We start from the raw sequence: 19923 nt of genomic DNA, 5'->3' as shown, positions 1-19923 counted from the left end.
GGGGCGGGTTCCCCCCGGTTTGCAGCGGGGTCCGCGCGCGGCCCCGCCGGGTGCCCTCGCGCGCGGAGCGGAGCGGAGCGGCCCCCGGCCCCGCCGCAGTCACGGGCGGAGTTGGGGAACTCCGCGCGCCCCCGGTTCRCTGCCGCGCGCGGGTCCGCGCTCGGGCGGGATGCGGCGCCCGGCTCGCCCCGCGCCGCGGCTGTCCGAGCTCCGCGGAGCGCACCCAGCAGCGGCGCTGCGAGGGCTCCGCTAAGGCAGTTTGCTCCGCGGCGGGTCGGCTCGCGTGCTCGCGGGCACATCTGCCGCGTTTCTGCAGGCGACAGTCGCGCAGCCCCCGAGAAACCCGAGACCGGAGCGTTTTGCATTTGTCCCCGGAGGTGTTTTGCTTATTGCACTTAAAATTCTTTCCTTTTTGGCATCGTTCACGTGTAGGGGGGAAAATTAGTGGAGCCATTAGTAAGGCCATGGGTTTTTGGTTCGTAATTCCTGGGATGCCACCAGGACGTGTGGGCTTTCCCTGGGAGATGGTGAAGGTCTTTCATGGAGAGAGTCTCCTTCAGACACATGCAGAGAAGGCCGCCTTGGCCGATCCCTTCAGCTCTGGGCGGCGTTCGGGAGGGTTTTTGGCAGCTGGCAAGAAAAGAAGTTCATGCTTTTTAGCATCAGTTCCCTGTGCAGAAAGTCCTTTGCACCTGAGAGCCCTGCACGAAGAGGAGGAGGAGGATGCCCCAAACTACAGAGCCGTGAAACTTCTCATCCCCCCCACAAACTGCCGAGGAAAGCCCCAAGTTTGGTGGCCCGACAAGGCCCTTCCCTTGGAGCGTTCCCGCGTTCCCGASGAGCCTCTGGTGTGTCCGAGCTCGGCCACCCTCGCTGCTGCCTTGACCGTGAGCACAGGTGGCCTGAGCCCTGTCCTTAACACCAAGGGCTTTTCCCCACATGGAAGAGCTGAAAACCCAGCGACTCTTTCAGGCTGCAGCAGAGTTTAATCTGCAGGGAGATCGTGTGCATTGCAAAAGACTTGATTTATTAAATCCAGAATGCAAAGAATACCTTTTATTTACACTTTCCCCTTGCTTACGCTCTGTAGGAGGGAGTTGATCAGAAATTGTGAATGATGTTGTAAATTCTCTTACTGGCTCATTTTTAAGAGGTTGGTAGCAGGTCCTGAGATCTCTTTTGGGGAAAAAAACTTGCCTTTCTTCAAACTGAAAGACACAAACGAGTATTTCCTAACAAAAATAAGGTTCTTAACCTTATTCTGTAGAACTTTACATGTGTATGATGGAATACTGAGATGCTGCTGTGTGTTTTTTCTCTCTCCTATCAAGACTGCRTGGCCAGATTGCTCGTCTCTAACAATGTCGCGTTGTCCAGCGCTTGGGTGCTGGAGAAGCRGCTCTGTGTGACCGGGCTGGTACCGCCGGTACCAGCTCCCCGGCGCCTGTGTCGCTGCTGAGGCCACTTTGTTGGAACGTTATTTTTACTCGGTTTAATAATTTATAAAGTGCCTATCGCCTCTGGGCACGTTTCATCCAGAGCAGAAAAACATCAACCGGTGTTTGCAGGAATACTGGTTGCAGGGAGGGAGGTTAACAAATAACGAAGCCTTTGTGAATGAGGGGATGTCTCGTTTTGATCTTATATAAACCCGTGAAAATATAGGGTTTGTGCTAAAGGGCTTCTGGAGACATTACTCCTTCTGTTATCTCCATCCTTACAAATATAGCTTGTGCTCTTGTGATGGAGTGGGGTTTGGACTGTGGCCTTCCTTAAACCAAYGTTGGGTCTGATTCTCCTTTTTTTTGCCTTTATTTATGTTTGACTTCAGTTTGGAAGCTGTTCATTTTTTTAAATGATTGTGAAACAAGGTTAAAATAATAAAATTAGGTCCTATAGCTGTACAAAATTAACTTCCTGGGTTTAAAAGAGGTCAGTCTCTTTTTTGGGGGAGGGAAAAAAATGATCCTGTCAAATCCAGTAGGCCAAATTCTTTGCCAGATACTTAAGAACCACTATTTTGAATCACTCATTGAGCTGGAGGATGGAAATTGCCCTGTAGTTCATCTTGTCTCATTTGGAACAGCTAAATGATGATTCTGTGACCTCAGCTGGCAAATTATATCACTAGCTAATTGGCCTAAGTGCTCAGAAAGAAAACCTTGCCTGATACCAAGCAAACTTGCTGCCGTTATTCGTCACTTGGGAAACCTTTGCAGCCCCAGGTAATGTTTGCTTTGTGTCAGATACTTCTAGACTTTTATCGTAACACTGGAAATTGGATGAATTCTCCCCATTATTGTGCCTGCTGCTGCTGTTCATGTGTCCAGAGCACATGTGTGGTACCCTGCTCATCTTCAGGAGTTTCCTTGCTGCCACTCAGCAAAGCAGGGACATCTTCATGTCTTGGGCTCACTTGGTCCTCCCCTCCTCTTCCTCGCAGGGCCTGGGAGTCCCAGGGGTGCAGGAGCTGTGCAGGGAAGCCCAGGGCTTCCCCAGCACCTCTGCTGAGTCCCTGCTGATGCTGATGGGATGAGGATGGCAGCAGGGGGACCTGCTGCCAGAAGGACCAAGCTGGTGGCTGCACTGGAAGAGGGGACAGCTGGTTCTGCTGGTACTCGTGGACTGCCTGACCTCGGCTCTCATTTGCTTAGTGAGAGCAGTTTGAGGCTGGTTCCTTGCGTGCTGGACAGGCTGTAATAGAGGGCTGTGAGYGAGCGCAGGTGGAGAAGCATCCAGGCATCCCTCAGAGCCGCGGGAGCGCCGGGACGTGTGAAAGGGGGCGGCAGCTTCTGCGAGGCCGTGAGTCGAGTTGCACCTCCTCCCGGGACGGCCTTGCCAGCTGGCTCATCCCTTCGGGATGTTTAAAGAGGCTTATCGCAATCTTACTAGAAATCTGTCGTCTTCGATTAATCCACGTGTCCGTCTTGCCCCGCGGCCCACGTGCTGCTGCGCTCATTGATCTGGACAGCGTCGCGCGCTGTCCCTGCCCTGTCGCTGTACGTGGTCACCGCCTGCTGCCCAGCAGGATTTTTCTTTTCAATATGTATTTACACAGAGAGAGATACATATTTTTTATAAAGCGATGCTCTGGAAATGAGAGCAGGGCCTGTGCTGGATGGGGTAGAGGTGTGTGTGGGCATGGGTGGAAATTGGCCTCCAAGAATTGAGTAAAGAGCAAAGGCTGCAGGAAGGACTGGCAAAGTTGGGGAGAGAATGGAGAGAAGTGAACTCTGGAGCCCAAGTTTCCTGGCAGAACTGGAGATATTCATCAGTGAGAGCTTGTTGATGGCAGAGGTGACCTGAGGTTGTGTTTGTCGCTGGTGGCCCCGTCCTGTCACCGTGTGGCCGCTGGCCCTGCCGTGACGTTCGCGGCCGGTCTGTYGCTGCGGGAGGTGGAAGCAGCCGGACGCGGGAGGCTGGATTGTGCAGCAGCCCTCAACACTGCTGTAGCTGGGGCAAACGCTGCTCTCCGAGCAAGGYGTTTCTTCCTGATGGACCTTCTGCTCGCAAGTCTTAGGAATACTTGGGGTTACTGTGGTCAGCAGAGCCATAGGAGCAACCAGAAGGAAAAAAAAGAGTAGTTCTAGCACCGCTAAGCTACGAACGGAACAAACGTGGTGTGGTTTGACGTGGATGYGATTCCCAGCTCAGGAGGGACAGGTTGGATCTGGCACACGGAGCCTTTGGCAAAGGGGCCTTGGCCACCCCTGCCTCTAGAGCAGCACCCAAGCCGTGATGCGGGTACCAGCGATGCTGCGAGGCAGGTGAGGGGCTTCTGCCTTCATTACGATGCTCTTCCTCTTGCACAGCTCCTTGTTACGGGCTGCTCTTGAGTATTGCTAGTTGGCAGGGAAAATGATGATTTTTTTTCTTCTTTTTTTCTTTCTTCCCTTTTTTTTCCCCAGAATACGTGGCTGACTTCATCTCAGGGGAGCTGGTTGAAAAGCACCAGGAAGGTGGCTTGGCCTTACTGCCTCATAACTTTCCCTGATTCCAGTAGCAGCAGGACAGAACAAGTGCAGTTGTCGGGTGCGTTTCTCTGTTTGCGTTCGTAAGCGCTTGATAGGGCTGTGATTAATGAGGCCAAAGAGAAGCTTAATAAGTGGCAGATTCAAATAAACCTCAAACAGAAATGGCTTTCACGGGGAGGTTTTAGCTTCCGTKCAAGGTACGTGTTGCAGGTTTAATGTGCTGCTGTTTGCTTTAGAGCTCTTGGAGGGYTGCATGGGCTATTGCTGTGTTTCTCCAGGAGAAGCAGGGGCTGGTCTGTGTGTGTCAGCAACAGGAATAGCTTTGGGGCAGCAGCTCCTGTAGAGCAGGTAGATGTGCAGACCCTCTTGCAGCTGGCCTTGCTGCTGCTGCTGCTTTTTGCCTCCTGGTTTAGGTTGAGATCCTGTTTCTGGATTTGGGCTGTCAAGTCTGTATCCCAGAGACCACTATGTCCTCAGGCCCGAGATCTAATTAAAGATACGCTAAAAGTGGCAGGCCAGATACCATGGCCTTGCAGATCGGAACCGTTGGCCTAGTCTATTTTTGAAGTGAATTAAACTAGAAAAAGGTACTGTCACTCCAAGACTAAGAAGCCACCTGGGGAGTTAACCCAGAATAGTTGTTCTGCTTTGAATTCACACCCCTCTCATTTCGGAATAACTTTTCTTGCCACAGATGCAAGGTCTGTACGCACAGAACGGAGGGCATGGTATAAAACTGATCACCCGATGGAGGTCAGAAAAACCTTATTTTTTTGGTAGTTTTCTCCTGCCAATCAGCACCTCTGTGGCTTGCGGGTGCTTTTCAGCTTGGCCCTGTGTCTTGCTCTTTTCCCTGCAGAGACCTACRCTGTTTTTTCACCCCCAGCTCCGTGCTTTGCCTTGGAAACCCTGAGTGCCCCCAGTTAGACTCTGTTTTGCCCTCCCCTGACATGGCCCCAGTGTTTGTGTTGGAGCAGRAGTCTGGAGCACCCACCTCCCCTCAGGTCCCCAAAAACGCTGGGCCAGGACCTCTTGTTGGGCTGGATGGGACCTCATCCCCAACAAGCAAGCAGTCGAGTTGAGCACCTGGTGTGAATGAGCATCAGGTGCCCCCTTGGAAGCCGGGCTGATAACCTGAGCTGTGTAAATGATTTGCAAGGATGGCCTGACCTGCTGCCTTGGCCCCGCGGCCGGTCCGAGGAGGAGCGGGGATGTTTGCTGGGCGTGTGGAGCGCTGCAGAAACCCTGCGCTCATGGAGCGCTCCTGCGTGTTTGTCAAGCTCCAATTCAATGTATATAATTTTAACATCTCATGATTCTTTGGGGGCTGACTCATGGTTTTTGGCCTGAATGAATCATAGCTCTTGAACTCCGTCGCTAACTTCATTATGCAACAATTACAGGGCTGGAAATGCCACCCTATGCACACAAACAAGCAAGCTGCAATTTCCCCCTGCTTGCCTCTCACCCTGTGTTACCAAGAGMGCTCCCATGTGGATTTGCTCGTTAGCCCTCGTCTCCACTCCGTAGCAGAGGGGTCCACTCACTACCCTGCRTCTTGACATGTTGCCCTTGAGCTGGAAGGGGAAGTTGCACATTTGGCACTTYGGGAAGCGAGGGGAGGGATCAGCCTAGGAGGGAGGGCTGGAGCTGCACAGCTTTCTTCTTCTGAGCCTATTGCCTTAATTTGGTGCCCTCAGCTACGTGTGATGTTAAGGAACAGTCGTGACAGCCTCTACGGACCCGTGTTGGGAAGGCCCAAGCATCAGGCGTCGCTCTGCAGCGGCTCCTTGCAGCACTATTGGATGTTGGCAGCGTTACACAGGCCAAAATGCTGCTTACTTACTTGCTGYGCTCCTCATAGGTGGAACACAGTCAAGGACCAAGGAGTCCCCGAGTCGTATGGGTTATGTAGGTTTTTCACTGGCTRTGAAGTGTCTAGTAACATCCAGCAGCATTTTCTGCCCTTCATGGTGCTAAGAGGAGATTTGGAGGTTTGCGTGGGACTTGTTTTTTCATTACTGGTGTCTTCCGTAAGAGTTCAGGTCGTGTGATATCAAGGGGGGCTTTATACTGGTTGGGCTCTGCTTGCTGACTTGCTTAGCCCACCAAAGGTGCTGCTGGCAGCAGTACAAAAAGACATCTCCACCGTCCACCTAGTCAGATTGCTGGCCTGAAGCTGAACTTCCTGGCTTCCCACTACCTGAACTTGACTTCCCACTACCTGAACTTGACTTCCCACTACCTGAACTTGACTTCCCACTACCTGAACTTGACTTCCACTATCAAAGCACTGATTTTCTGCCATCCCAATGAAGCTGCTTCTTAGAGCTGAAGTATTTTGTTGAGGGACTTACAGAATGATGGGGTAGATAGTTGTGCCCAGAAGGTCCTTCCAAAAGAGGGCTCCAGTGCCCCTTGCCCTGAAGAGCAACTCTCAGGTGGACTTTGGGCCTTTCCTTGACACCTTGGGAAGAGTCTCTTGCGTGGGCAAGTCCACATCTTGGCATGGCTCTCTTAGAGACAGCAGAGCACAGGGCTACCCTAGGCTCAGATTTATGGCTAGACTAGGAGACAGACCTTGTCCCTACTTGGCCATTGCCAAGGAAGCCCTAGTATTTATGATGGCAGAAGTGGCAAAGGCAACGTAAGAGCTAGAGACACAAGGAGAAAAAGCAATACCAGCAATTCCGGTCTTGGGTTGGTAGTCAGGTTAAGATGAAATATCTAAACTGTATTCTCAAACTGTTAAATTGGAGATATTTGCTGAAATTGAATATAAAGGTGACTACATTGTCATACTGGTGAGTCAAGCTAACATCCCATCTCTGAATGTGACCCAGAGTAGATGCAGGAAACACAGAAAGTAGGGCATGTATAGTGACGTATGGGTTGATAGCTGCGCCTAAAAATAAGGTACTTTAGAAATATAAAATCTGCCTTGCAAGCAAGGCAGTGACAGCCTGCTCTGAGTGTGTGATTTGAGACTGAAGCTGGTGATTTTAGCTGCAGAGAGCTGGGTTTTGTTGAAGCGTGGTGGTGTTCACCACAGATAAGTTACTCTCGAGCTGTGCTTGGTCGAAGGTAGAAGACAGGCTGTGGTGGAAGTGTTGGGTCAGTGGAGACCCTTTTCTGCAGGAAGTCCAGCAGGCAGCTGCTCATCTGCACTTTAAGAATTCTATCTCCCTCCAAGTGTATGATTAAACTTCTTAGAAGCAGCACTTGAAACCATCCCTGCAGGCTCTTGAGACCTTTGCCGTGCTCGGGAGCAGGAGCTCTGGCACGTCACCACACCAACCTTGTGCCCAGACCCTCTAGTAACACATGATGCTGCTTGGTGGCCTGTGGGAGGGAAGTCTGACCATCTGTGCTCCAGATCTGTTACTGTCTGATCAGCATCCTAAGGATAAGAAGGGCCCCCTTCTTACCTGCCCGTGGTTGACCTTGACCTGGAAAAGGCAGGTGGACAAGCGGATAAATTTCTCAGAGCTTCTGGTTGGCGGAGGGGACGGTGGGGAATGGAGGGGCTGCACGTGTGTGGTTTCACACTGCAATGAGGAAGTCATTGAAGAGTTTACSAGGGCATAAGGGCAGCTCCTTAGATGACAAATCCAGACACTGGAGCCTGATGGAGCGAAACTCCCTGCACTGGAGCCTGGATAATTCATTTTTCTCGGTCTCACCTCTTTAATCTCCCAGAAAAGCCACAGGGCACCCTGCTGACTGCCCTACCTCTGCACATCAGCGGCAGATGGATAAAACGATCCCGAGCAGATGTAGGGGCTTTGTGACAAGTTACGGATGGGTCACTGGGGCCCTTCTCATGTCGTCTGTTTAAAACCTTTGAGGTTTATTGAAATGCTTATAGATATATAATAGATATATCCAACAGTGTCTTAAAATGCCTTCAACTTGAATACTTAATTTATAATTACTAAMTACAGTTGCTTTTAAAAAATAATGAGCCAGATGATTGGGTAGAGCAGCTTCTCTTAACTCTCCCACAGAATCAATATTCCTCCTGTCAGAGGTGCAGCAGAAGCTTCCAAATCGTTTCAGGCGCGTCCAGGCCAACCGTAGAAGCAGTTAAAAGCTCCACGTCATTGACAGGACATCATCTTTCTGTAAACCTCTCTCCTTGCAGCACTCCTGATACGCAGGCTGCCCCATGCCCCTATCATCTCACAGCACGAGCGCAACGTGCACTGCCCCGTCCTCCCCTATACTGGTCTTTGCGGAGGCTTTATGGGATGCTGCTGTCCATAGAATCCTTAAGGTTGGAAGGGACCTCTGGAGATCATCTAGTCCAGCCCCCCTGCACACACAGGGTCACCTAGAGCACGTGGCACAGGATTAGGTCCAAGTGTGTCTGGAAGATCTCCAGAGAAGGAGACTCCACAACCTTTCTTGGCAGCTTAGTCCCTCTGGACTGTAATTGCTGCAGGCAATGCTGGTGTCCCCAAGCACATCTTGGAGCTGTGTAACACTGTAGTGTTCCCAGAGGCACCTGGGGGAAAATGGGACCCCAATTTAGTGCCACCSCTTTGCAGCCCCGATATCCCCCCGTAAAGCGAGGCCGTTTGCCCCGTGCACGTCGGTAAYCGGGAGCCTGCACAAACGTGGCTACCACCCTTTCCCAGCATTGGCAAAGCTTGAGGTACCCTAGAAACTGTGAGTGGAAAAAGCGCTCGCTTATCTGCCTTGTTTCTGTGCCAGRGAAGGGCTGGTCCCGGTATTTTTTCCATGGGCCAAAATGGCTTTAAACAATGGAAGGATTTTTGTCAGCAAGACCCGTGTGCAGACCAAGGGGGCAGACGCTTAGCTCTTAAGGAAGGGTGTGGGCTTTTGTAAGAGTGTCCTGAGAGTCTGCTAAAATGAATTTTGTTTTTGCTGTGTCTTATATAGAGTCTATTTTGGGGGGAAATTATTGTTTTTCCAATTGCAGAGCTCCAAATGTGTAGCTTAAAATGGCAGGGAGAGGGATCCGGGTTTGGAACAGTGCACGCATCTGCCTGTTGGCACTGCTGCTTTAAAAATAAATAAATAAAACAACCCCAAAGCGGAAGCTTTAACCAGAAAGACAAATAAAAGCAGGTAATGTCACTGTCACGGGCGCAGTGGGCTGCTTTCCCTGCAGGTGACTGCATTGCAACCCACGCTCGGGCATAATGCGCTGTGGAAAAATAAATGGAAAGCTCAAGTGGAGACTTCTGCCCTCAATTAATTTTTGTTCCACATAATCGGAGCTGCTACATGGTTTTCCTTCAATATTTAACCGCCTGGCTTGGAAGAAGGGCCCGCACGCGAGCGGGTGAGGGGAAGCCAGCCCTTCAGTCCGTGTTTGCACCAAGATCCAGTTCTGATCTTTCCCGCTTGCCTCAGGGCAGGGATCCTGCTGCTCGGCTGCTGCTGGAGATGAACTTCGGTAGCGGATGCTTTTGGGGGAGCGGATGCTTTGAAGGGGAGAAGGGAGTGGTTTGTAATGAATCCTTGAAGGAATGAAATTTCCTTGTCTTCAGTATTGTCTTCTTGAGAGTCTTACAGTGCTGCCCTTGAGCTCATGAGCTTGGTTTTCATGGCCCATGACTTGGTACAGCTAAAGGGGTCGGGAGAAGAATTTGCTTGAAATTCTTCAAATTTGTTTGAAAGTGAAGACGTACTGTAAGAAAAAATGTAGCAATGCAATTAGTGCTTGGTCTCTGCTGTTTAGTAGGCTGTTCAATACAGGTTTTCCCTTTTGCATTGAAAAGAGCTGACTCGTTTTGGTACATAGCTTAAAATTGAGCCCCAAACTTGGTTTCTGCTTCAAACTCTGTTCAGAATCACATTTCGAGCTCGATGCTCCTCTGGATGGCAGAGTGGCAAGCTGGTCACCACAAGCACAGCACGTTTGCTTTGCACTGGTTGCTAACTTGAAGGAAAAGACAACCTGAGCTTTAGTACTCCAAAAGCAGGAGGATACCAAGCATCYGACCCTGGAGGAATAGGTTCCTAGAGGTGTCTGCACACTCATCCAGGTGTGCCTGGTTACTGAGTTGGAGCTAATCCTCATATSAAATGTCTCAGCTGAAAGAGCCTACTGTGAATGCAGAGGTGGAGGGGGAGTGTGTGGGAATGGATCTCAGCTCTCCCTCTGAGGAAAGCTGCCTGTCTGTATAATTGAAGTGGGTCTATTCAATGCAAATGAGCTATTGCAGCTCGCTGGAGAGGGAGAACCCCCAAACTTGTAATGAACATTAAAAATATATATATATATACAGAACTCTCAGTGAATAGAGTTCAATGTAGAAAAGTAGCAGCCTTGAGAGAGAGACGTTGAACACTGGCAAAAAAAAAAAAAAAAAAAAAAGCTTTTGCCCTACTTATTTTCTAGATTGAGGGTTTTTTTTAAAATCTTCCTCCTGCTTTGCAATGTCACAAGGGCTTAAGGAGCAGCTTTGGGGAAGAAGTGCATGAAGGAAGGTGAGTTTTGTGTATGAAAAGTGCTAGCATTTGATGGGATTTGGACTAGCCACCTTGCTCCTAAATCGGACGTCGTGAGCACGGTGGTGGCTGCAGGCAGCACCTAAAGGTGCTTCTGCTCTGCTCGTGCCAGGGCCCTGCTTCCTGGCCTGCATGTATTTGTGTGGAAACGGCCCCCCGATTTGTTTTGGGTGTTACCGAGGTGCCACTGGCTGGAGCAGTGTGTTTCCAACTGCCCTCTCCTGGGGGAGGACCACTCGGCATGGAAGGACTTTGCTAAAGAAGCAAAGAAAGTAAGACCTGATTGAAACAGCAATAGGAAAAGGAATGACTGTTGTGCCGTGTTAAGTACTTACAGGAAATATATAGTGAAAATACTAAGGGGTTTTTTTGAAGCAGCTGCTGATACTGTTAAGAGTGAAACAGTTGGGAGGAGAGAAGAATGAGGCACTTAAAATTTTCTATTACCGTCATCAGTTCAGAAGAGATTTTTTTGACTTGCTGTTTTCACTTCTTTCCTTCTTGCTTGTATTTCATTTCCACTGCTGGGAAAGAGCTCAGTGAATGGAGGGAGATTATCTGCAGCTAGAGATAAAACGCCCAGACCAAAATGGTTTCAGTCCTCTGGGGAACGTTAGCCTTAAATTTTGATGTTTCCATTAAACTGGGGAAATGATCTGCAGTTCGCTACCAAACCTACCTTTGCGCCACGCAGCAACCTCCTCTGTTGCAGACTGGCAGAGCAGGAGCTTCGCTTTAAGAAGATAATTGGGGCACAGATTAAGTTACTTATTTGCATGCAAGAAAGCTATGGGAAAGCCAAGAATCTCTCCTGAAACTCCCGAGTTCTGATCAGATCTCTTACCCAGAGGACTTCTAAACCCTCGCTTCTTTGCAGCAAGGCACAGTGCGTAGGAGTTGTGCTCCCTAAGAGTCTTGAGCGATTTTTTCTTTTTTTTTTTTCTTTCCAAATAATATATCCTGCCATTCTCACCTTCACGAGACACCCTTCTTTTCTGTGGTGTTCAATGAGTGCTACCTGAAAGGCTGTAGGAGCCATGAGTTAGGTGAAGAGCTGCTTGCTTCTAAAATGCCAATTGCCAGCAACAATTCTCATAGTCTTCTTCAGCGTGGCTCACTGGGGATGCTCTAGGGCTTTGCAATGAGCTGCAAGAAGAATTTGTTCCCAAAAGCAACAGCTGGAGCTCAAAGCGACACTTTGGAATCACTGCTGTCTCAAGCCCAAGAACAGGAGGGGAGGGGACCATCCCAAGATGGTTCTTGCAGCTGGGGTGGTGCTTTCGGTGTCTGAACTCAGACAAGTGACCTTGTTCGCTTCCATCTGCCTGTTCCTGGATCCCCCTGACCTCCCGAGAGGGGCTGACTGAACTGTTATCTCGAAAGCCCTGCCTAGGTGTTTGTTGAGCCATTGCTCAATGTGCTGCCTTGAGCTGTAGGCAAGATGTGACTGTCCCTTGACACAGTCTTCTGAGGGCAGCATTGCTGTTGGCCCTGACGTCCCAGAACAGACAGCAGCTGGTGCCCAGCTGCGCTACAGAGGTCTAGGTAAGGTGGTAGGACAGCCTGTCCATATGAGAGAAATTTCAGTTTCAATAAACCAAAGAAAATCCTCCACAGGTCTAGGAAACACTGCATTTTGAATTGCCTACCATTGCAGCCTTTCACTGCAGAGTCATCTTTTTCTTTTTTCCCCCCCTTTCTTTGAAATTTGTAGGAAATCTGTAGCCTTTCAGAGGAAAACATCAGTGTTGTAGAGCCTGGATTGCTTGTCAGGGCAGGCCTGTCTGGGAAAGCTCGGGGTGCTCTGCGTTCCTCTCCCCAGTCTGCTCTGCCTTGGGGTCTTCATTGGCAGCTGATCCTCTTGTCACTTGGAAGAGCTGGTGGCGGGGTCCTCTGTTTCCAGCATGTAAGACTACAACAGTTGTTAGGTGGTAAAACTTGCCGTGCTGTCAGTGTTCGAGGTGCTCTAATGAAACACTTGTCCAAGAGGCAGGAGGTTAGGGAAGCAGTGCTGTAATAAGGAAAGCAGTGCGGGCTTCAAGCTCTGGGCTTCCTAAGGAGGCCCCCTGCCTTGGTGACCAGGAAACTCGGTCCCAGGTGGGAATTGCAGTCTGCTTCTCCCATCATTAGGAGAGCAAAGAGCTTTGGTTTCCTATTTTCCTGAAGGCAGCACGGACTGGTGCAGGGAACAGCCTAGACCTTGGCAAGACAGTGCCCATCCTGGCAGAGAGGGCAGCACTTATGTGCTCTGCAGTGACATGGCTTGGGGAGTGACTGAGAACTTGCTTCTCCGGAGAGAGCATTAGGTGGCTTAGGAGCTGCTGCTTGGCTTCAAGGGTTCCACTCATCCCTGGCATCAGCAGACAGAGCTGGTGATTGATCTTGATTAGGCAAATCTTGTATTAAGTGCAGTAAAGTGTGCAGGAAATGCAAACTTCTTTCTCCCTTTTTTTTTTTATTTTAGTGTTTGTTTGCTAACATGTGTATTCCCTTTATAGGGAGTGATTTTTGACACTGCTGGAGTGGACCCTCTTCTGCTGGTGCACTCTGAAAATGGTGATGACACAAGCGCAATACAATAGTGAGCGTCTCCTTCCTTTTGGTCCCCAAAATAGAGGCATTATTGTCCCCATTGTGTTCTCATGTGGTTCACAGGATGTGCTCTGCACCTCTCCAGGCAGAACTGCTGAGCTCATGGAAACTGATCTGAATCAAGCATGAGGAGCAGCGCTTTGCTTTTTCCTTAAATAAAATAGAAACCAAGCTGCAATGCCTTGCAAACCACAGTCACCCGCACGAGCAACTTCTGTGCTGCTCCACAGGTAAACAAATGTTTGGCCCTCTAACTGCTATAATTAGAGTGAGCAGTTTGTGCAGTGACAAGTTGGTGTGCCATATATTTGTGGTACAGTGAAGAAACTAGGTCATCTGAAAACAAGCAGCTGGATTGATGGAGTCAAAGTCTTGGAGTCAAAGGCTTCATGAGACTCTACTAGTCCTCAGAAACATGCTAGGAGAGTAATATCCAGGTGAGGGAGAAGTTCACCTGTACCCTTCTGGGAGAGCGCTCTGATCTTTTGGACCTTTATTAGCTGATCTGCAAATGTTTTGGTTCTCAAGTGGTCAGGAATGAGCTGATTTATGTGTGAGCAGAAGGCATCTGTGTTCATGGAGCTCCTGTCCTCCATTCGCTGTCCTCCTCAGGCCGCCCAACTCTCCCTGGCTTTGCTGCTGGGAGGTGTGTGCAGGAAGGCTAAAACATGGACAAGCAGAGCAATCCACACTTCTTCCCTCATGATTCCCGGTGTCCTGTGCTGCTTTCCAAGGTGCACTCCTAATTCCATGAAGAAAGATGTTCCTGTTCTTGGGTAAACAGGGAAGCACTGAAATACGGTTTATTTGCTTTTGTAAGCATGCAGAATTTGGCCCTTATTTCTGCTTCAGGTGTATTTTGGAAAATATTTGTTCATCTTCCAGCAAACAATGGTAAAAGCGCCTGGAAAGGGAGCTGGGTGGGAGCGCTGTGTGTGGAATGCCGAGAGGCATTTCCTGCCCTTATCTCCAGCCATTGGAGGTATTGTAAATGGGGCTGCAGTGTGTGTTACGGGAACAAAGATCGCCAAAAAAGATACTTTCTAAAGAATGTTTGCATGGGGCAGGATTCGTATCATACAGAGCAGAGTTCACTGGAGCTGCTGAGGAGTTTTCCAGCAAAAAATGCCTGTGTTTGGAAAATGCGTCTGCACCGAAACAAAAGCTTTGTGGAAGAGGGCTGCATATGGGCAAGTCCTATTGGAAGAGTTTCTTGGGGCCAGGATGAGACTTGGGCTCATGAAACATGAGGGGTAAATGAGCAGCCACGCAGGAGTGCTGTATGGGACTGTCCTTCATGCCACAGAAGAACCACAGCACGTTAGTGTTGTCTTTTTTTCTGTTGCAGACTAATACCTTAAATTGATATTTTCCATCTCAGGCAAGTATTTGTATTACTAGACTGGTACTTTAGGGGCAAAGTTTTTCTTATGAAAAACTTTGCAAGGCTTTGGGTGAAAGTGAAACGTTTTGCTTGAAATYTGAAGTTCTCATGAGACAGAAGCAGCATTTTGGGTATTTCTTTTTAAATTTTGCTTCCTGTCTATTCTGAAACTCTCTAAATAAGGTTTGCAGGTGCCACTAGAGCTTCTTCTAGCTTCCTGTTAGCCCCTTGGTTGAATAACGCAACTGGGGGCATTGCCCAGGACCTGCCTGCCCGCGTTGGCTGAGTTGGTTTATTTGCAGTTTTCCAGCTAATGATCTTGTGGAGGAAACGGCGTGTGCTGCTGACACTCTGCCGAGGTGTTTGCAGGTCAGGTCCAAGCCTAGTGGAAGGTCTGCAGCGGCGCTGGAGCAGGGTGGATGTGTTGGGCTTGTGAAACGTGCCRGGATGCCGTGGGCACCGGTGCTTGYGTGGGTGCTTCCCGAGAAGGTCCCTCTCGCCCTGCTCGGCGCTTTGCTTGCCAGGGAGGCCTCACGCCGTGGCCTTTCCTGGCTGCTCTCAGTGGGGTTGAGCTTTGCTATCTCACCAGATCTCTCGCCCATCTCTAGCTACGTGTGTTTTGCAGCTATTTCTCCTGCAGACACTTTGCGTCTTTTCACTTGCAAGACTGTTACTTTCTCTCTTTTGGGGTAGGAGAGCGGGGGAAGGAGTGACTCGCTTCTCACTATCATGAAAAGTGGGAGGAGATTCAGGTGTCTGCAAATAGTCAAGCTCCCCAGGGCCTGCTGTCCCCATCCACTTTTTATTTTTCAAACTGGCTGATCCATCAGAGCTCTCCTATTTTATGAGTTTATGTGCAACTTGCCTTAATTTAATAGGCAGGATGACCTTGCTATTAGATGTGCCGTACAGTCCTGTGTTTGGAACAGGTTCATTCAGTCTGCTGGCAACACTGACGTTATTTAAGCTCCATCTTTTCTCTTGGCCTGCTAAATGTGGAGCAGAAATGATTAAGTGACTGTGGGCAAGTCTTCCAGTTGATGGTGGGTAGTGCTGTTCATTGGGTTTTAATGTGGTGGTGCCACTGGGTCCTGTGATTTAGCTGTGCCCATGGGRTTCTTGCACTGCTGAACAGCTGGACCAGAAGGAGATAACAAGCAGTTAAGAGAAAATCTGGAGGGAAAAGAGAAATGAACACAAACCCCCATATCCCTAAGTAGCTGAGGTAGTGTAAGTGTTAATAAAGCTTCTGTAAGAGTCACATCCTCTGTGGCAAAAGCCCGCAGCTCGAGTTGTGGTAAGAAGGTGCTGATGTGCGAGGCAGCTGAGAGCAGATGATGCTCTCGTTAGATAGAGCTCATCTGGGAGGCTTTGCCAGAGAGCAGTAACAACCCCACGTGGGCCTCAGCACGGGCTGAGTAACCTCACAAGGCTCCAGCTTATGATTTATTTAGCTGGAACAGCCTTGCCTGGTGTCTGTGGYGCTGGGCTGATTCACTGCCCGTGGTTTTCTTCCTGGCTCGTACCAGGAAAGTGCAAGTCAGGTCCTCTCAGACCTTATCTTCTCATGCCTTACGTTCTCCTCTGCTTTGGGCTTTGCCGCCTGGACTGAAATGCTTCATTGAGGGGAYTGCCAGCAAGCTCCAGTGCAGTGCAGCTCTGGTGAGATGTTGGGGACCCCTACAAGAGGAAGGGGCAACATTATGTGGGAAGGGGCCAGCTGATGTGTAGGATATGTCTCAGTATATGAATCTCTCCTAAGTTGTCTCTGGAATGATCTCAGATATGCAGATATCTGTATTTGATAGCTCACAAGAGTTTTCTGTTCATAAATGGGAGCTCTGCCTTGAACTATAGCTGTGAAAAACCGTGTGCTATGATTTAATCAAGAGGGTTTCACATGAAGGAGTGGGTGTTTGGAGCGGATGAGAGGTGGAATTACAAAGACCAGTGAACAAAGCAATTAAAATGCAATCAAATGATCTTTCTTTTGAGATGGTAGGTGTTGCCTGTTGAGTTTTCCAGTGGGCTGCTCTTCACTGCTTCTCTGCATGGGAGGATAAGACCTGGTCCCTCACACTTTGATTGTCATTGCAGGGTTCCACCATCTTCTCACCAGACGCTGCCATGGACTGTTCGCGGCTCGGCCCCAAGATGCTGGTATAGCACCAGGCAGCTGCAATCCAGAGGGCCTGCGGCAGGACATCGTTTCTAGCTGGGGTGTCCTTCATCTCCCCTCTCTCAGCGGAAGCGATGGATGCCCACGTGGATCTCCTGACAGAGCTTCAGCTGCTGGATAAGGTGCCCACCTTGGAGAGGCTGCGGGCAGCCCAGAAGCGGAGAGCCCAGCAGCTGAAGAAGTGGGCGCAGTATGAGAAGGAGATGCAGCACAAGAAGCGCAAGCATGAGAAGAAGAGAAGCGCCGTTAACCGAAAGAAAGTATCTTTTGAAGCCAGCGTTGCTCTGCTGGAGGCTTCTCTGAGAAATGACTTGGAGGAAGGTAGGGTTCTTGCATCTGGCAGTTGTTTGGCTCTTYATGACGTCTGGGTGTCTCTTTGGTGGTGCAGAGGCATCTCTGCTGATGACCATATGGGCCGGACTATCCATAACATGGTGCTGGCCTCTAAAGCGTTGACATCTCCAACACATGGGGCTGGGATGCTGAAGGCCCTTACACCAGCACTGTCTAGGCTCACCTTAGAAGTAGGTGCACAAATGGCAGGGGAGCAGGGCAGACATTGTGACCAGTGTTCAGAAGAAGGAAGACTTTTCCTCTCTTTTCATTTTCACAGTTTCCACTTGCATAAGATGTGAAACATTTCTTCCCCTTCTGGGGGTGCTTATTTTAATGGTATTCTAGAAGTCTGTCGCAGAGACTTACATGTCAGAGTAAATCCCTGCAGCTTCCTGTCTTAGAGGACGGAGTTAGACGTGCTTGAATATATAATTTTTTTTCCCATGGAAAATGCTGAAAATCATTGCTTTGCTTAATGCTCTCCATAGAAAAGAAAACCCTAAATTGTTTGGAAAATGGTTTAATCCCACCATTTCCAAGTGGATCAGAATGCTTTGCTTTTGCTTAAGAAACTGGATGGTAAAAGAGAGTCAAAAAGTCAGTCCCCATTAGTCTCAGCAAGATGCTAGGGAAAACCAAGAGGCCTTGGGGAGCCAGGCCTTGGATAATGACTTGGAAATAGCTGCGTTGGGCCCTGGTGCCAGGCCTCCCAGCGGCGCTTCTCAGCCCTGCAGAAAGGACACTTGAAGCTGGCCTTTGTTGGTCTTCCAAATGAGATAACTGGGGTTTTTTTCTTACAACAGCCACTAGAATTCTCCTGATTTTTATGAATGAAATCTAGGAAGAAAAACTCTGTTTTTTATTTTTATTTTTATTTTTATTTTTATTTTTATTTTTATTTTTATTTTTATTTTTATTTTTATTTTTATTTTTATTTTTATTTTTATTTTTNTTTTTTTTTTTATGAGCAGTCTTCTCTGAACATTGCTGAGCAGCTCAGGTCTGCGTGCCTTCTGGAAGGAGACATGCACCTCTGAGTTGCCTTTCCCAAGACCATGAAGCAAATCTGCAGTAGAGCTGGGAAGAGACCGTGGCTTGTCTACTGCCCCAGTCTGCTGCCATAAGCACTGAGTGACCATRTGATCATGTTCCTGTGGGTAGTGATGAAAATTCAACGTGCTTTACCTCTTCTCCAAAGTTTTGGGTTTTAACAGCAAGCTTGTCTGRTTCCCACTAACCCACTCACCATGCGCTGCTACTCTTAACATCACTGTCAAGATAGCAGATTTAATCCAGCCAGGAAACTAAGACTCACGCTCCCAGAGAGGTAACAACATCCCTCATTTCTTAGGGGAGACCTGGAGCAGCCTTTGGGGTTGCTGTTCTGGCAGGCAGCAAAATCACAGGGTCAAAGCCATCCCTTGGGGTGGCACAAAGAACTGATGAGGTTCCCTGGCCTCTGGTTAGAGAGTGTTGGATGGGAAGAAAGACCTCTTGGCTTGTAGGGAATCTTCMTCAGTACCCTCTCTCTAAAAAAGCTTCTTATACACCATAACTTGTCCTCACCTCCCATCAGGGCACGTTTTCCATCCGTATGGAAATGGAGTGCTCCTGTGGTGGACCGTTCCTGTCGAGGTGGTGCATTACGAGCGGCTGGGCTACGTTTTGCCAGTCCATGCTTTGTGCCTGTGCTTTTATGTGAGTTTATAGCCTCGCTGTGGGAGAGCACAACTGTGATAATACCGTGGAGACTGAGTCTTTATTTGTATTTTCTTTGCTTTAAAGCTTTAACAGTTGCTCCCAGCTCTTTGCTCTACTGAACTTGTGTTTCTCACTATTCAGCCGTTCCAGACTTCTTGGAAAGCCCTAACAGTGAAGCTAGCTAGAGCAGTGCTGTGAAATTGTATCTGCTAGAGGTGGCTGAGATGACAGATTGACTTGCRTTGCCTGTGTCTGTGCTGACAGATACCCGGCTTGGGGTAGGCAGCTTTGGGGTAAGGTTTAAAGGGTGCCCACCTGTAGATGACACATCAGAGCGCCGGGGCGGATGATGAATATTTCATCATACGCCTCTGCATGCAGCGTGGGCGCTTCTGCACGGGGATGCAATGGGGCCAGCTCTTCTGCTGGAGGCCAGGCTTCCCAGTCCTGCTTTTTACACTTGTTGGCCTTGGATCTCTTAGGGTGGTCAGCCTGGAAAGCAGGAAACTTACTGCCTGTCTCACACAAAATGCTTTTTTAATGGGGAGTGACACACCAGCCTGTCCCCTCCCTTCTAGTACGGGAGGCCTGTGGCTGCACATCTCTCTTGGTGCAATAATCACGTTGCCCCTGGCTGAGCCCACGTAGCAGGTTTTGGGTTTTCGTTATCAGTTCCTCTTCCTGATGCAGCGTTAGCTAAGCCAGATATGRTAAGGGCGCTGCAGCGCTCGGCGGAAGAACGTCCGTGCCCTGTGCAGTCCCCAGCGAGCTGGCGAGAGCAGGGGGAGGACTCGAGAGGGGATCGGATCCCCAGTGCAACAGTTGCTTCCCCTGGAGAGCTGAATTGTTCAGATGCTGCAAATGTTTAGACTCCCTGGGTTTGTGCTTGCTTTAATTAAGCCCTATAAATAGTTTGTGGCCAGGTCCTGGTGCTGCGCTGTCCCTCTGTGCTGTCAGGCTGGGATAAGGGGAAGGAGGGTCAGAGTCAAACCAAGATGTCAGATCAGTAAAATGACTTGCCAAATGCCCTAAGCCAAACTAAGCAAAAGTGTGGCCTTTTGGCGGTCCCAGGTGCTTATTTTAGCTGATGAGTCATCTTTTGTTTCCATGTGGGAGGTGGAGAGGGCGGAGAAATAAAAACGATTAAAAAGTTGAGAAGTTGGTGTGAGGAAAGTTGAAGACCTGAGGGTGCAGTTATCTCCAAGTTACCTCTGAGCGGGTGTATAATTTCTGTTCTTTGTTGCTTTTTTTTTTGATTTTTTTTTTTTTTTTTT

General features: G+C 49.2%; 1 protein-coding gene across 2 annotated transcripts in view; it reads left to right on the top strand.

Moving 5' to 3' along the window:
- Positions 1-363: 363 nt before the first annotated feature.
- The window catches only part of PPP1R16B (protein phosphatase 1 regulatory subunit 16B), a 52910-nt gene continuing 33350 nt past the window's right edge, over positions 364-19923 (top strand). The window contains exons 1-4 of one of the 2 annotated variants that reach the window (XM_026042077.1): positions 364-377; positions 12956-13038; positions 13135-13279; positions 16531-16933. In XM_026042077.1, the coding sequence (XP_025897862.1) occupies positions 16687-16933 (247 nt within the window). In that variant the 5' untranslated portion in view covers positions 364-377; positions 12956-13038; positions 13135-13279; positions 16531-16686. Of the gene's footprint in view, positions 378-12955; positions 13039-13112; positions 13280-16530; positions 16934-19923 lie in introns of those variants that run through there. The other variant, XM_026042079.1, reaches the window with a different exon arrangement.

Source organism: Nothoprocta perdicaria, unplaced genomic scaffold (genome assembly GCF_003342845.1).
Source record: "Nothoprocta perdicaria isolate Ctin4 unplaced genomic scaffold, notPer1 scaffold_3, whole genome shotgun sequence".
NCBI classification, from domain to species: Eukaryota; Metazoa; Chordata; class Aves; order Tinamiformes; family Tinamidae; genus Nothoprocta; species Nothoprocta perdicaria.
This window is presented reverse-complemented; position numbering and strand designations above follow the sequence as displayed.